At 41.3% G+C, this 17,008-nt stretch overlaps 2 protein-coding genes across 2 annotated transcripts in view; one reads left to right on the top strand and one right to left on the bottom strand.

Moving 5' to 3' along the window:
• Window positions 1–6,540, top strand: part of LOC121857295 (mitochondrial glycine transporter-like) — a 13,255-nt gene extending 6,715 nt beyond the window's left edge. Inside the window, exons 2-7 of the mRNA XM_042353284.1 lie at window positions 2,341–2,344; window positions 3,141–3,228; window positions 3,386–3,630; window positions 4,112–4,127; window positions 4,591–4,788; window positions 6,475–6,540. Coding sequence (XP_042209218.1) covers window positions 3,160–3,228; window positions 3,386–3,630; window positions 4,112–4,127; window positions 4,591–4,788; window positions 6,475–6,540 — 594 coding nt within the window. The 5' untranslated portion in view covers window positions 2,341–2,344; window positions 3,141–3,159. The remainder of the gene's footprint in view (window positions 1–2,340; window positions 2,345–3,140; window positions 3,229–3,385; window positions 3,631–4,111; window positions 4,128–4,590; window positions 4,789–6,474) is intronic.
• A 1,049-nt stretch (window positions 6,541–7,589) lies between these two features.
• Window positions 7,590–17,008, bottom strand: part of LOC121857297 (ADP-sugar pyrophosphatase-like) — a 31,248-nt gene continuing 21,829 nt past the window's right edge. The window contains exons 6-7 of the mRNA XM_042353285.1: window positions 11,670–11,781; window positions 7,590–7,648 (exon numbers count right to left, since the gene is read on the bottom strand). Coding sequence (XP_042209219.1) covers window positions 7,590–7,648; window positions 11,670–11,781 — 171 coding nt within the window. The remainder of the gene's footprint in view (window positions 7,649–11,669; window positions 11,782–17,008) is intronic.

The following is a 17,008-nucleotide window of genomic DNA, read 5'->3' on the forward strand; positions in this document are numbered from 1 at the left end:
ATGGCGTCTACCAGTCTCCGTCGGTGTTGCTTCGCCGTGTAGTTGCAGGGAGCCTCACAGCGTCTAGCTTTAGCCCCAAAACGTTGATGGTACCAACAGAAGGTAGGTACATTGTGCTGGGGGCTGGCGGTGGGGTCTGGGGCAGGACAGGGGTGTTGGGGTTGGTAGGACACAGTGCGTGGGGCAGGAACAGAAGAAGCAGGCATGGAGGAGCAGAGCTGTTCAATGGTGTCCATCCTGCGGTTCAAGGTTTGCAACAGGTCCCTGATGTCTTGCTTGTCTGGAGGAATATTACTTCTCTGAGGAGCGTTGATCAGGTTGACAAAACCGGGGCTAAGTGGAGGTGTGACCACTGAGTGGTTTGCGACAGCATGGCACACAGCAGTGTATTCGTTGAATATACTATCTGCCGCGGTTGCGTAAAGTTCAGGTGTCGACGAGTAACCTACTGCGGACAGGGTGATAGGTACTTGTGTGGGGAGCTTTTGTGCGTGAAGCTGGCGCAGGATAGGGTCGGGAAGTCTGTGTGTGTGCCGGGAGTTCAGCCTACACATCTCCTCCCAGAGAAGTCCCAGAGTTGAGTTTCCAAGGGAGATTGAAGATAGGTTCTGCAGGAGACTGGGGCGGGTCCGTCGGTAATGTGTTTTTAAGGCGTCCCGCAGGGTGGTGAATTTTTGTTTTTTTGGAGGGTTGGAAGTAGTCCGTGATACATGCGTGGCGATTTCCGTGGGCAAGGAGGAGAGCAGGGCACCGTACTTTTGCTCGTCAGTAGCTTGTGAGCAGATGAGGATTGCTTCCACATGATCTAACCAGTCCTCGACGTTGTGGTTGAAAGTCGGTAGAGAGATCCGTCCGTCCTCCATCCTGTGTGAGTGCGTTTTTCCGTGGGTCACCATTTGTAGGGTTACGTGAGGTTATGTTGTCTAGCACTCAGGATGGGATTGATGGAAACTCTAGGTGGTGGTTTTCTTATATAAAATATATTATATGAAAGACAGTCTGGTGCTGGAGATGCCGTTTGGTGAGAGGCTTGCTCAGAAGACACGTTCAGTGAGTAGCGTGCTTGAGGAGGTAGATGTGCAGGAGCTATGTTAGAGGGGATGTTGCATGTTGCTGGCCTCCAGGTTGAATGAGAGCTGGACAGCGAGGAGCTTGCTTGGAGGAGGTGTTGCGTGTTCAGGAACTGAGAGAAGAATGAATCTTACTGGAGAGAATGAGAGCTTATATACACAGCAGCCGGAAGTAAACCCGTGGGAACTCGCCGGTTTCTTGGCTCTGTTGCTAGGGAAGACGTAGCAGGTGGCGATCCCCCCCCTGGGCAGCTCGTTTGGTTGCTAGGATACTGTCGCATTGGAATGCGGATACGCAGTTGTAGGGGAGAGGTCCACTACAAAGCTATTACAGTATTTTTATTTATTTCAGTATGCCCATATTTACAACACCTACTACTGTATACTGTATCATGCCGATGCGCCTTGAGTAAAGTTTCGAACTCCGCTCTTTCGTCAAGGAAAGTGTCAGTACAGTAATATCTCTGTTAGCCGGAATCCCTCAAACCCGGAACTCTCCAATAGCCGGAATTTAAATTTTCTCGTAAAATCGTTCCCAAAGCCAAAATTTTCCAAAAAATTCCGGCCTTGAGAATGTATTTTCTGAAGGGCACATTTTCCATAAAATTCCCCCCAAATTTCCTGACTTGGAAAATTCCAGAAAATTTTGGGGATGGGGGTTTTATTCCTAGTTTGAGAGATGAAAATCAGGCGCATTTTCCGTTAATTCCGATAAATTTTTTCCGGTACATGCAAAAATTTCGGGGATGAGGGATAATTTTCTGGGTTCGAGAGATGATGTAATGGGCAATTTCTGGAACTTCTGAGAAAATTCCCGGGATGAGGGATTTTTTCCGGCTTTGAGAGTGTCGTCTCGTTATCCGGAAAACTCTCTCCCAGAAAGGCTCTGCACCAACTGTTCCGGCAAATGGAGATGTCACTGTATTAGCGTACTTGACTTTTAAGCCGGAAACGGTCCTTGGTAACTTATCTGATCTTGGTAGTGACTCCGGTCTCCCTCCATTTTTAGCAGCTGCCTTGTTTACTAAACTCACCATATTTTGTGAGATGCGGCCACAGATGACATCGTTTACATGGCGCACGCATCCTCCTGGGTTGGGGAGTTTCTCCCTGTCCTCTGGTTCTGTACTGGTGCACTTGCAGCCACTACTCCCCCATGCACATCCATCCATTTTCCATTGACTCCTCCCTCTTCTGCTTCAAGCACCTCAGGAGTTCTTTGTGCTGTTCCCTCTACATTATCGTGTGATCTGGGCTTATGAATATCCAGTACCGCAAAATGCTTCGTTCCTTGCTAAGTTTTCTATCTGCCAAATGACTTCCGACTTTCATTCCACATTTTCTAGTGTGATTCTGAGGGGGCGGGACTTATTCTCTTGCCTTTGTCCTAGCTTCCTCACTTTGTAAGGGGTACCCGACAGGTTCAGAGCCTTTGCATAACTACAGGTATTCCGAACCTCCAACTATCGTGTGTTTTCCTCTGACTAACTCTCAGGGACTCCAAAGATGACTACTGTATATTGTTCCTGTGATCCCATCTCAGTAGGTCTACTAATTATGATCTTTTCAACACTTCTGCAGAGTTCCTAGCTGCTGCAAGACCTGTTTGGATCCAACAGTTCTCTCAGTCACCTTCTGTGGTCCTGTACAGTACTGCACCTAATGTTATTAATTGAACTCATTTTCTGGAAATTCAAAATTTTAACATAACCTAGTCAACAATTTTGTTGAAATGATTTAAAGTGAGATTAGGTTAGAATTTTGAAATCCCAGAAACCATATCAGTGAATTTATTACAACTTATCCTCTACTGTAGAATGTCATGTGGAATATGTACAGTACCCATTAATAATAATGACTCAAAGTCACTAGGCTGCTGTGGCCTACAGGAGGTTGAGATTGTGTGAATGTTTATTGTGTACGAAATTATCATTATTGTTGTAGCAAAGAGAAGAGCTTTAGAATAATGTACAGTACTGTGTAATTTTGTTTAGTGTTTATATAGTTACCAACATTGTTTGTTGTTGTAAAAAGATAAGGGTAACATTTGTCTGAAACTTTGTATTTCAGATCTGGTGGTTCTGTTGGCATGTTTGCCATAGTAGGCAAAGTGGTGCGTAATGAACGTCTTTTTGGATTATGGAAAGGCATGACTCCTGTAAGTGTTCTTGAGCAGTGTATGTCTACACTGATACTGTACTGTCTAGTTCTTTCATCTTGTTTGACTTATGAATAAGTTAGATTGAAGTGACTGACTATACTATTTATACACAACAGTGTATTGAAACTAACAATGTTACATTTGTAACTTTCAGAGCATCTTCCGTTGTGTGCCAGGTGTTGGCCTGTACTTTTCATCGTTGCATTGGCTGAAGACCAACTTCTGTGAGGGTCAGCCAGGGCCTTTCGACGCCCTTATGCTTGGGGTGGTGGCTCGTACCATCACAGGCGTCACCATGATTCCTATCACAGTCATTAAGACACGATATGAGGTAGGAAAAGCTTATCTCACAACATTAAGACTATGTGCACTCTATCATATAAATGTGTTACAAGTATAGTATAATATAGTATAGTATTGGACACTTAAACAAGTTGTCTGATAAAACTTTAACCTGTAAGTTCTGTCAGTGATTAATATTTATGAGATGTGTATTGAATATTACCTTTTATATTTTTAGAAAACAATTACTTGCCTGAAAATATATATTGTACTAGTATATATATATATATATATATATATATATATATATATATATATATATATATAGGTCAATACTGATGTCAAGTCCGATAAAAAAATTTTTTTTTTTAATGGAATTTCTGGAAAATTTGGTAGTGTCATTTAAAAATTTTTTTTTTTTTTTTTTTTTTTTTTTTTTTATCTGAGGCGGTCAAGTCCTGACGGTCGTAAGTCCACCTAGACCGACTTACGACTACGTGGACTTTACGACCGTCGGGACTGACCGCCTCAGATAAAAAAAAAAAAAAAAAAAAAAAAATTTTTAAATGCATGCATTTTCTATACCGAAAAGTTTCAGTAAATGTAGTCTCCATGTATAATTAGAAAATTATGGGGGCCCCATGTGCATTCAGCTGACTACATTAAAGGTTATGCTCAGTCACACTGTATCCATTCCTTATTATTTATTACTTTCACTGTACTGTATCCATTCATCATTATTTATTACTTTTACTGTACTGTAATTCATAGATTTTAGTATTTTTTTTTTTTTTTTTTTTTATCTATATCGGACTTACGACCATATCGGACTTACGACCTGATTTGGTCCCTTAACCCGTCGTAAGTCGGGGTTTAGGTATATATATATATATATATATATATATATATATATATATATATATATATATATATATATATATATATATATATATATATATATTTATCTGGGAGTTTATGAATTTGGCCAAGGAACTTATATATTTTGTTACATTCCTTATGATGTACTGTATATATATATTGTGACAAGTATTTATGAGTGTTTATTTGCTTCTACAGAAGGGAGGTATAGTTATGGTAGTATGGGAGAGAGAAGCTATGTGTTCAATCTACAGGAAAGAGGGCACCAGAGGCCTTACCTGTGGTCTGATTCCTACACCTCCTGCGGATGCTCCTTTCTGCCTCTATCTCATGTTTTATACACAAACAAAGAAGCGAGTACCACAGAGTGAAAGTTATGGATTTATCAAGCAGCTAGTTGATTTAAAATACATAAAGTGAAAAATATGCACCAAGATAACTTGACCTCCCCGACCTTTACAGAATCAATTTCTAAGTCACCCCGTGAGTGTGTTAAACAAAGCTTGGCTCAACAGGATATGGAAGGTAACATGGCTCCTCCAGTTCACTCTTCACTCTAGGAGTGCTGGCTGGGCTCATGGCATCAGCAGTCACCCAGCCCTTGATGTTGTCAAGACTAAGATGCAGGTTTACTCCACACAAATTCACCTCTTTCTATGAGGCTGTCTGGTATGTGAACAAGAAGTATGGATGATCTTACAGTTTTTCAGCGGCTGGTCCTCGTGATGTTACATGATTTATGGCAGCTATGGCATGGACTGTATATGAACAGGTAAGTCACACAGATTTACTTGATCCAGGGTTATCATGTTAGTAACTCGGGCAAATACAAAAACTGGTAAAGGTTAAGGAGAGTATTTTTCTTACTATGAGATCTTCAATGATATGATTGTTTCAAGGCCTAAGGGGATGCAGTTCCAACTGTCTTTTGACTTGCAAATGATAATGGCCTATAAAGAGCTTTATTTACCCAGGTATATTATTAATTATCATCGTTGTTTTATGGGCCATTTCTCTCCACGCTTGCATGTTAGCATGTATGTGTGAAGGTATTGTAATAATTATTTATAATTTGTTAATACAGCAATGCATAGCCCAAATGGTTTGGCTTTCAAGCTAGAATGTGAAATAAAATAAAATTAATAATCAGTGTCGTTTTTTTTTTTATATATAAAATGCAAAGGGTGCTGCAAAAATGCTCACAAAGATTTTAGCTCGTGGCATAAGGTATTACAGTAGAGCCCCGACATACAGCACCTACGGGAATTGAGAGATGGAGATTTTCTGGTTGGTTAACTTTCACTAATCCCCCTAATAAATTCCTACACGCACCTGCTACAGGCTGACCTCGCAAATTTGTCTGGTAAAACTGGCTTTAACACTTATTCCATTCAATGTAAACAACGAGGTTTAGAAATAAAGAAAATATAAAACTATAAAATGGTCATGTAAAGTGCCTGTAAGAAAGGTATTGACAGCAACTCAATAAAAGATGCAAGTACACAAGAGATGCAGTGGAGTAAATGGCAGACTGCAATAAATGTTGTTGATGTTTTGTAGGTAACTATGTGCCCAGAGCAAAGTTGGGAAAACTCAACATTGGGGATATATATCCAGACCGCTAGATTAGTTCTGTTACCTGACAGACATGATCACTGCTGGTGGGGGGTGCTGAAGCCTACAAAGGCTCGCAGTTTGAAAACTTTCCCTCCAAGTGAAAGGAAGAATGTGTGTGTGACTGGTGAGAAGCGGATGTTGGTGGCGGCAGTGAGCATGGGCAGTAAAGAGGATAAATATGAGTAGACTTAAGCAAAGCAATGAGTATGCGGGAGGTGGATGACAGGAGGTCCTGCTCAGAGCAGCGAGTATGATAGTTCTGCCTGGGTGCCAGGTTGAGATGGTTTGGGCATGAGAAAGGATGAGCTAGGGCAAGAATGACATGGAAGAGGTTATTAGAGTTTTTCAAGGAACCTGGCGAGAGACTGCAAGAGACCAATATCCAACCAATGAAAATGTCATAAAATGATGATTGTTGAGCACATTGTATATTTTGTGAAATTAATATTCAATATTTTATTTCAGATCACAAAGTTTTGGGATGAAATGTTTTGGATTGACCACCAGCTTATGAAACCCTACATCATTTAATGTGTAGAAGTGTATGAAATATTAATGAAGATACTATGAACTGCATCTATTACATCGAACGCGCCGTCTGGTATCACTCCCCTTTAAATCTCCAAAGAGATGTGTTTTTCATTTTATTAATAATTTTAAAGTGACCGCATTGCTACCATTTGAATACCAAGTCCACTACCAGCCCACAAAGTTGTATATATATATTAAAGAAATTTCTGCTAGACCTGTACGGACTGCACCAATAGTATTATTTAATCTAATTCTTCTGCAGGTTCAGATGGGTTGCAGTACAATATTAACAGTCAGCTCTATTTTGTATCTTGAAATGTTACAGCACAATCTTGCAGCTTAAGTTACTGATGAGAATTGTAATCGATTTATTAATATCTTTAGTTTAGGATCAGAGGCTTCTACTGTGATAATTTATGTTTCCTCTTGGTAGTCTTGTACTAAAAAGGTGTTAAGCACTTTTAAAGGCATTTACAGATTCTTGTGAAGTTACAAATAACCCCTTTTTACTATTTCCTTCCTTTTATTGTTTTCACATACCATTTAGGTGATTATGTAAGGAAATAACATAAAAATTAACTGCCTTTTTGAGGGCCTCTGTTAGAAAAATAACTGCCATTTGTGACTTCCCTGATAATCAGTCTCAAGTATATTAATTATTATCGTTTTCACAAGTTAATGGCTAAATTGTTGGGGTTATTTAATAAATTAATGAACTATTTCATGTGCCTCTCATCCCATTCCTAATTTTATAAAGTCTGTGATTTTGGATGGCTGGAGAAGATGAAAATGAAGGTACAGTTACATTTTGAATTAACTTGTAAATGAAGCGGTAATTTGTGGAAATTACTGTCAACTCCTCATTTAGAAGTTATTTATATAAACACAGTAAAATAACAGTATATTATAAGAGCTATTAGACTTTTGCTCCAAGTGCAGTACTGTATTGGGTATTTTAAAGGTAAAGCTTTTTAAATGTAAGCCAACTGATAACTTGCACATGATGTGTGTTTTGGTTTTGGGTTATTTTAGCTTATTTGAAGAGAAGCCTAGGACTGGATATCAAAATGCACTCTGGAGTCAACTGTCATACCACTGGCAGCAAAATCTGAAATACAATGTGTTTTAAGTGACAACTTGACTTTGTTAAATGAAAAGATACCACTGGTTTATACAGCATGTAGAATAATCAACAAATTGACTATGTATAAGTTTAAGTCAAGTTCAACTGTAAACACAGAAATGTTGTGGGTGAGGGACCAGGAGTCTACAATAAAGGATAGATCAATTTAAGAATAATCAATATGGAAAACTTAAGTGGACTGCAATAAAAATACCAGCCATATAAAAATAATGATACAATCTCTAGTTACCATAAATGCCTATAGCTTCCACGTGATGTTGAACTGAATAAACACATTCAACACATTAACCAAAAGTGATCTATTTAAGGGAAGCTTTGTTTCTTGTAGGTACTCATATCCAGCAAGTCATGTGAGTGAGGCACCCACTGTCATCTCCAGACAGGAGGAGGCGAGCGCCTTGTAAACAATGACATTTCTAGCCACACCCTGCAAAATACAGTGTACTTAGCAAATGCTGCAGCTTCTGAGAATGGGCGGGGGGGGGGGTTATTACTAAGAGCAGAGACATTACCGAGAGCAAATTCTGGCTTGAATGTCATGTACACTAATACTGACACATTTCTTGATAAGAGAGAGGAGTTTGAAACTCTACTGAAGGTACACCAACCAGATATTGTAGGAGTTGTGCAACTGTTGTACAAGAACAGGAGAATCGACCCAGAGGAATGTGAGTTCAGTATTGCTGGATATGACTCATTTACAAACCTTTCTCAAGAAACTTGTAAGAGGGGTGTGGTTATCTATGCTAGACAAGACCTTAGAGCCAGCCAGGCGAGGGCACAGAGAGAGAATGTTTTTGAAGAGTCCAAGTGGTGTAAAATTACACTAAAGGGAAGGGGCTTACTTATCGTCGGGTGTATCTACAGATCCCCAAACTGTGGCCCACTAAATCAAAGGAACTTTAGAGCCTTAAAAGACAACTCGGCAATGCTCAACCCTAGCCACCTCCTTATCATGGGCAACATTGACTGGAGAAACGAGTTCACCCCAAATGACTTGAATAACCCTGCTACTCTTTTTGTAGAAACTCTGAGAGATAATTTTCTGTTCCAACATGTTAGAGACCCGACACATTACAAAGGGGAGCAAACACCCCAAGCCACTAGACCTCGTCATGACAAACGAGGAGGGTATGGTGGCCAAACTGGAACACCTTGCCCCAGTTGGCACCAGTTACCATATAGTGTTGTCATTCAGATTTAACTGTTACCTAGTTCAAGATAAGGCCAGGCAAAGGTGCAAATATTACAAGGGAAATTACAACGGGATGAGGGAAGAGATGAGGGGTATCAACTGGCCTGACTCATTGAGGCACAAGAACGCAAACACTACGCTGAATATCATAACTAGTAAAGTTACCCATTTTATCGATAAATATATACCCAAGACCAAACCCAGTGCCTCTAGGAAAACGAAGGGTTACCTACACATGAACCATGCGGCGGTCGACAAGGTTTAGAAGAAAACCCAGAAATTCAAGACGTGGGATGGGTCAAACGATGAGCAGGACAGGAGGATGTATGCAAGAGCCAGAAGTCAAGCAAAGATAGAATGGAGAAGGGCTGAAAAGGAGTTCCAGAGGCTGGTTGCAAGCGAGGTCAAGTCAAACCCAAAGGAAATTTACCGCTATGCAAAGTCGAAATTAAAAACGCGAGTAGGAGTATCAGACCTGAGGCTTGAAGATGATAGTTACGTAGATTCTGACCAGGATAAAGCTGAGGCATTGAACAGCTTCTTTTCCTCGGTGTTCACAAGAGAGGATGCGATTAACCTTCCTGTGTTTGAGGACAGACGGTTCGGCACAGCACTGACCCACATTGTGTTCACAGAAGAGGGTATTAGAAATAAACTGTCAAAGCTAAAGGTCCATAAGAGTCCCGGCCCTGACATGGAGCATCCTAGAGTGCTAAGAGAGTTGTGCAACGAGCTTGCCGAGTCCCTGAAGATCCTGTTTTGTAAATGCCTGGATGAACAAAAGGTTCCCAGAGGATGGAAAGTGGCTTATGTGAGTCCTATCTTCAAGAAGGGCGATCATCACTCCACGAACGCCTATAGACCGGTGAGCCTGACCAGCATAAAATGTAAAGTACTTGAGGGTATTATCAGAGATGCCACGATGGAACATCTACTACGAAATAACCTTGTAAAGGAATGCCAACATAGTTTTATGCCGGGGCGCTCCTGCTTAACACAACTGCTCAAGGTGTTAGATATATGAACCCATATTCTGGAACGGGGTGGTAATATCTACAATATTCACCTAGATTTTGCCAAGGCTTTCGACAGTGTACCCCACGAAAGGCTGAAAATCAAACTAGAAGGGTACAGAATTTGGGGAAATGTCCTATCATGGATAGAAGACTTTCTACATGACCAAAAGCAGTGTGTGGTGATTAATGGCATGAAATCATCATCCGTACCTGTCATAAGCAGGGTACCACAGGGCAGTGTATTGGGCCCGCTGTTGTTTGTTTGTTTCATAAATGACATGCCTGACTTTGTACACTCCTCCATACAAATGTTTGCCGATGACGCCAAGTTATTTCGGGAAATCAAGAACCAAGCGGACTGTGAAGAGCTGCAGAAGGACCTTTGTGGGCTCTAAAAATAGTTGAAGAAATGGCTGCTGAGATTCAATGTCACAAAGTGTAAGAGGATGCACCTGGGGCTTACCAACGGTAAGGAGGCGTATCATCCCAACGGGATGAAGAAACTGCACTATTTGAGACTGAATGTGAGAAGGACCTAGGTGTGTATGTTGACAATGAGCTGAAGTTCTCGGGCCATTGCGAGAAGAAGGTAAATCAGGCAAATAAATTATTGGGTCTTATAAGGAGGTCGTTCAGATATCTAGACGGTTCGTCCCTTGTAACGATCTTTAAGAGTGAAGTGCTTCCCTATCTGGAGTACTGTCACCCTGTCTGGTCCCCAAGATATGCTAGGGACTGTCAGTTGGTTGAAAATGTTCAAAGGAGGGCCACCAGACTGGTGCCGGCACTTCGGCACCTCGGCTACCCAGAGAGATTAGAGTGCCTGCAATTGCCTAGCATATACTACAGACAGGCAAGGGGTGACCTAATTGAGGTGTACAAACATCTCAAATGGCATTACTCAGTTGAGTGTCCTTACTTGGAGCTGGCGGACGCTCGCCCCACAAGGAGTCACAGCTCAAAATTGAAGAAGCCGCAAGTCCAGAAAAAGTGTGAGGGCAAACTTTTTCGGAGTGAGAGTTGAGAACTCTTGGAACAATCTACCAGAAAGTGTTGTGACGGCGCCGAGTGTGAGCTCTTTCAAGACCAGACTTGACCAACACCGGAGCAGGTTCAGGTACATTCAGGAGCAGGTGCATGCCCAGTACTTGCCAACAGTGCATAACAGAGACGTGACCGATCGCCCAAGCTGCTAACGAGTCGATCAGCGGTGAAGAGGATAAAAGTAAGTAAATATTCAAACTTGGCAAAAATATATCAACCATGAAACCCAAAAGAACTACAGCCACTCCTCGACTTACGACCACCCGGACATACGACCGCCCCAGTCGTACCAAAATTGTTCAAATTACGTATTTTCGAGTCCCGACGTTAGTGATTGCGTTGTGTACTGACAATATTTTCGTTTGTAATTCACTTTAAAATGGCTGGCAAGCTTAAAAGTGAGAGTTTTGTGGTACTGAGAAGAAAAAGAGACACCCATTTTAGATTTTCTATGTATTATTTTTGCATTTTCGACTTACGACCTGAATTTGGGTCCCTATCCCCGTCGTAAGTCGGGGAGGAGGTGTATTATGTTTTTAAGTTCAAAAGTCAAAGGTCAGAGCTTTGAATAAGGTGCCAGTCAGGGTTCTTATTCAGCATGAGTTGATACCTCCCATCAATAAAATCTATTTATGTAAAGAGTATAATTACTGCACTTGAACATTCATTTGTATCATTATCATTTTGATGAAATGAGCTCTAGTTAACATCATAAAACTGATAAAAATACCTGACAGATAATCCTGAATGCATGATATTGGCACAAGAAGGACCTCAATGTGCTCACCATCTACACCACAGACACGGGCAGCTTTCTTGTTTTCTGTCAAGTCACCGTCAATCTGGAATAAAAGTGAAAGACTGAAGCATGAACTCACATTTTATAGCCACAAGGAACAGACAAGTGACCTTCATTACAACATCGACTGTCTGAGTCTCCTTGTAACTCAGTCTTGTGGCAGGATAAACTGTTCAAAAACTAATGTGAAAATGTAACAGTTAAGTGCTGTCTTTACACAGTTTACTTTGTACTTCCTAATTGTCATTTATTATAGGTTAAGAAGAGTGCAAATCCTTCTTTTCATCTTTCTCCTGCATAATGTATCATGGGAAAATATCTTGCAAGCTAGAATGCATCTGCAGCTTGTTGTCTGTAAACATTTGTTCTCTTCACTGACTTGATTTTATCTTTTTGGGGCTGCTAATGGTTCCCCCTTTTCTACATGTAAAGGACACCTGAAATGTTAACACTATAATCTAAATGCAAACACAATTAGGAGTAATGTTAAACAGCATACTGTCAGAGAAGATGGTGACAAGTGTGAGGAAACCAATATGGAAAAACCAAAACCAAAGGTCAGCACAACAACTCTAGGCTCTGTCATTGTTTGTGATAAAATGTATTGGTGAGTACAGGCAGTCCTTATGACATAAATGCATTCTATGGATGTCATGTGTAAAATGAAAAGTCATAGTGTTAAGTTTTTTGCCTATAGACACAGTGTTATAAATGGGTAATGTGTTCCTGGTGGCTGGTTTTTAGACACCTTACTCTCCCAAAACTAACCAAACTAAATGCAAAAGACACAACCCAATACAGTAAATTAATACAGAAGACCACTAAATGTATAACCAAATGAAATTTTTTTTTTCAAAGTCATCTGTATGGAACTCTCAACTCAATTTGTCATAAAGACAATGTAACAAATGGTGGTTGGTTCAAAGGCAGCCCATAAATGTCTATTTAAACCATAAAGAAGCTGAAATATTGTACATTTGCCAGCAATAATATTGGTTTAATATGTAAAATCCTGTCTAGAAGAAAAAAATACTGTACAGTATTGTAGAAAAGAAAAAGTCCATTTCAACTAATGTGTTAAGTCATGCAGCAACATGAGCTAAACCTGCATGATATTTACCCAGATACCTCCGAGTGGTTCCACGCGACCAACCACTCTGATAAATATCAAGAATTTGTGTTTTTGCCATTGTAACAAGTTTTTTGTTTACAATGGGTTTTTAAGGAACCTAACCCTTCCTGTTATGGGAGGATCAACTGTAGTTATACGTTAATTTATTAATGTGATTTTTGTGACTAATTTCATTGTCTGACTTTACAGCATTTCTTACCCACCCTTCCCCCATATACAGTAAGTTCAATAATCAAGGTTCCACTGTAAATAGGCATTACCCTATCATTATGATCTCAAAATGTGGCTACTGTACCTCTCAGTGGGAATCATTCTTCAAGATGCACTACCCAAATTGATCAACAAGCCCTTACACTACCCCTGTGACTCACCTCTCCAGGAGCCGTTCATGCAACACACTCCAAGTATGACCATATTGTTGAGAAAGTGGAACTGATAGAAATTAATCCTCCATATGTTGATATATGTTTCATAATGGAAAAGAGATTGTACTTTATTTATTTGTGATCCTGCTCTGACCAGTAAATGTTGGGGCTAGAGATGTGAAGCTCAAGAGGTTCTGTACTGTACTAAGTGAACCACATTGTGTTAGTGGGAAACCTGTTACCCAACCTATTTTACATGCATCTGGATGTATGCATCACTTTGTCAACCAATCAGATTTATGAGTCTGTACAGTACTGTATCATATACAGCTTGACGATCCTTTATCAGAAATTCTGAAAACCAAAAGTTTTATTAGTGGAGCAAATTTAATATTTCATTATTTTATTTATTTATTTATTTTTATTTTTTATTTATTGTAAGGTGAAGCGCAGAAGCATTTACAGCGCCCAACAGGGAAGCATGCTAAGTTCATGCTTGCCTTTATGTCTCATGAGTTAAGGGGCGCAGAAGCCTGAAGAGTCAGTGGTTTATGTCATCAAGTTATTGGAAGCTCCGACAACTTTCCCTGAATACGAATTCGCAACTTTTCAATTTACAACAGGTACGGTCACGTTCAAGATTCTTCGAACACTGCTGGAGACAGCTGGCAACTCAAGGCTGTTTGTTTACTATACTACGTAGTAAAAATTATGAATGAATGTAAACGTGAAAGGTGATTGGTTACTTAGTTCCCCGTTGCTTAATTAATGGTTGGGCTTTGTTGTTCCGCATTATATTATGCCTTTCTGCTAGTATATACTGTTAATTTGATTTTAAAATGGATAGAGCAATGAGCCAATCTATATGAATTTATATTTAGATAAATAAACATAAGTAAAAATTGGTAAGCATGCATCGGGCACAGCTGTGTGCAGGCTGTTTATGAGGTTGCCTGTTTATCATTAATTTATACTAATATTGTCTTAAAACGTTTAATCTAACCGATGCTAAACAAAACTTCTTTCTAAAGATGCTGATTTCTTGCAACACAAACTGCTGTTTTACGTCCCTGTGTGTGCGTGTGTGCATGTGGAGAGTGTGTGTGTGTTTAATAATGACGTTGTTCAATTGAAGGTGATGGTAATTAATCTTACGTCTGATGGTGTGAATTAGTACAGTAGCATATGCCTAATACTTTTACAAGCCATTATCTAGCAACATCATTGTCATGCCAAGACTCTGAATATTGTAAGCAGCAAATGAGTGACTCTTTGCCCCCCCCCCCCCAAATCCTTGTTTCTCACGACCGCCAGTTGTCACCAGGACTTAGCGACCCACCCCCGACTTTGCCATGCGACGTTTCAGACAATGGGTGACCTGGTATCCCTGGACTGAAGTGATCACGTTAGACGATGTGCAGAACAAGTGGGATAATTACCTGGACACTATCACCAAAGCCTACCACCACTTCTTTCCAGCCAAGACACTGAGGACCCACACCGATGATGTCCCGTGGATTACGCCCTGTATCAAAAGACTAATTGAGCAGCGCAACAAGGCATACTACACCAACAACCGCCTGTACAGAAGTCTACGAAACCAGGTCATCAGGGAAATCAAGTCAGCCAAGAAGTCTTATTAACCCAGGAAAGTGCACGGCCTCAAGGAGGTCGGCTTCGGTCAGTGGTACTCTAAGGTTAAATATCTCTGTGGTCTCAACAGTCAGTCTCCCACGCTTCCTTTCATCTCACATTTACCTAGTGAGGAGGCAGCTGAGATAATTAATAACCACTTTGCTACCATATGTCATACCCTACCCAGTCTTGACCTCCCCCTCCCCCCCTCCCAGTGTTCAACCATTTGAAATTGCCAACAAACTCCTGAAATTTAAATCCAAACTCTCCACAACCCCAATTGACCTCCCAATCAAAATTTACAAGGAGTTTGCAGTCGAACTTGCCACCCCCCTCTGTTCCATTATTAATTCATCCCTCAGACAAAGCAAATGCCCTAATGAATGGAAAACCGCATTTGTCACCCCTATCCCCAAGGTCCCCACCCCACAGTCCCCTAGTGACCTCAGGCCAGTTGCCATTACCCCCATACCCAGTCTACTCTGTGAAAGACTTTGTTTTTGAATGGGCATTTGCTAGTATTTAGCAGTCAATTGATCCACAGCAATTTGGCAATATGAGGACCTCCTCTACATCACAGTGCTTAGTTAGCTTCCTGGATTTTCTGCACAAAAACCTGGAGAAATGTAAGACATCACTGGCCGTTGCCCTTGTTGACTTCAGGAAGGCTTTTGACCTTGTTGATCACTGCACTGTTATCAACAAGGCCATTGTACTAGGGCTGCCTACCAACCTGGTCTCATGGCTCACTGATTTCCTGAGTGAGCGTCGTCAGGCAGTCAGGTACCAGGGTTCTATCTCCACAATCCAACACCTCACCTGCGGTGTTCCCCAGGGGACCACTGTGCTTCCCAATCCTGATCAAAGACGCTCTATCGGACACTCCTCACAGGTGGAAGTACGTGGATGACTGCACTGTGGGGGTTACAGTGGACAACACCTCACCGGACTACTCATCGCTACAAGGCACCCTGGACAGGCTACAGGCATGGACTACGGAGAACAAGGTCACCATCAACCACACCAAAACCGTAGTCATGCACATCAATACCGCCACCACCCCAGTGCAAGCTCCAGCAGTCACAGTGGGTGCCCATCCTCTCCAGTTAGTGCAGTCTGCCAAAGTTCTGGGTGTAACTATAGATCACAAACTGGACTGGAAGGCCCATGTAAACAACACAATCAAGGCAGCCTCGTACCGACTCTATATGATACGACGACTCAGGTTACTTGGGGCACCCACGCCAGAGCTGAGGACCATCTACAACACATTTATTCTCCCCAAATTAACGTATGCATCACCAGCCTGGTCTTCTTCTCTCAACTCTACCCAACAACGTCAGCTAGAGAAGGTACAGAAGAGGGCCTGCAGAATCATGCTCGGCACAGACTACTCCAGCTACAACAACGCTCTCTCCACCCTGGCAATGCCATTCCTCAGTGACCTCCACCACCACGCACTAGCAGGGTTTGGCAGTGGACTACTGCACCATCCTTGTCGTCGCCACCTACTGCCACCGGCAGTCATCCACTACAACAAAACTCAGCCCATAAGAGCCCGCACTGATAGATATAAGAATAGCACCATCCCATCTATTGCTAAGATAATAAACAGCTCCTGATTTATGAACTGTACAGCCCTGTAAATGTATTGAACGTATATTATAATGTCTAAATCACATGTAAGTTTGTATATTTTCAGCCACCGGCTGCAACTCTATTAATAAACCGTTTATCATTATTATTACACACACACACACACTCCAATGACCAGTCACACACACACACACTCCAATGACCAGTCACACACACACACACTCCAATGACCAGTCACACACACACACACGCACACACACACACACTCACATACCCCTAACAAGGGATTTAAGACAGCAGACATAAGGAGTGAGGGTCTTATTGTGTGACAAATTTGTGTGTGTGTGAGACTGAGTTAAATATCAGCTGTTGAGGAGCGCTTGGCAACACTCCTTTCCACTCCATCTCTCATCACCCACACCTTTCTCACTCCATTTACACTCATACTTATCACAATCTCTCTAAAAATACTTTAGATTTTGTGTTTATTCAAGACATCTTCAGGTCATGAGACCCACTAAACCCCGGCCAAGAAAGGGTGA

This window comes from Homarus americanus, unplaced genomic scaffold, assembly GCF_018991925.1.
Source record: "Homarus americanus isolate GMGI-L3 unplaced genomic scaffold, GMGI_Hamer_2.0 scaffold20465, whole genome shotgun sequence".
Lineage (NCBI taxonomy): Eukaryota > Metazoa > Arthropoda > Malacostraca > Decapoda > Nephropidae > Homarus > Homarus americanus.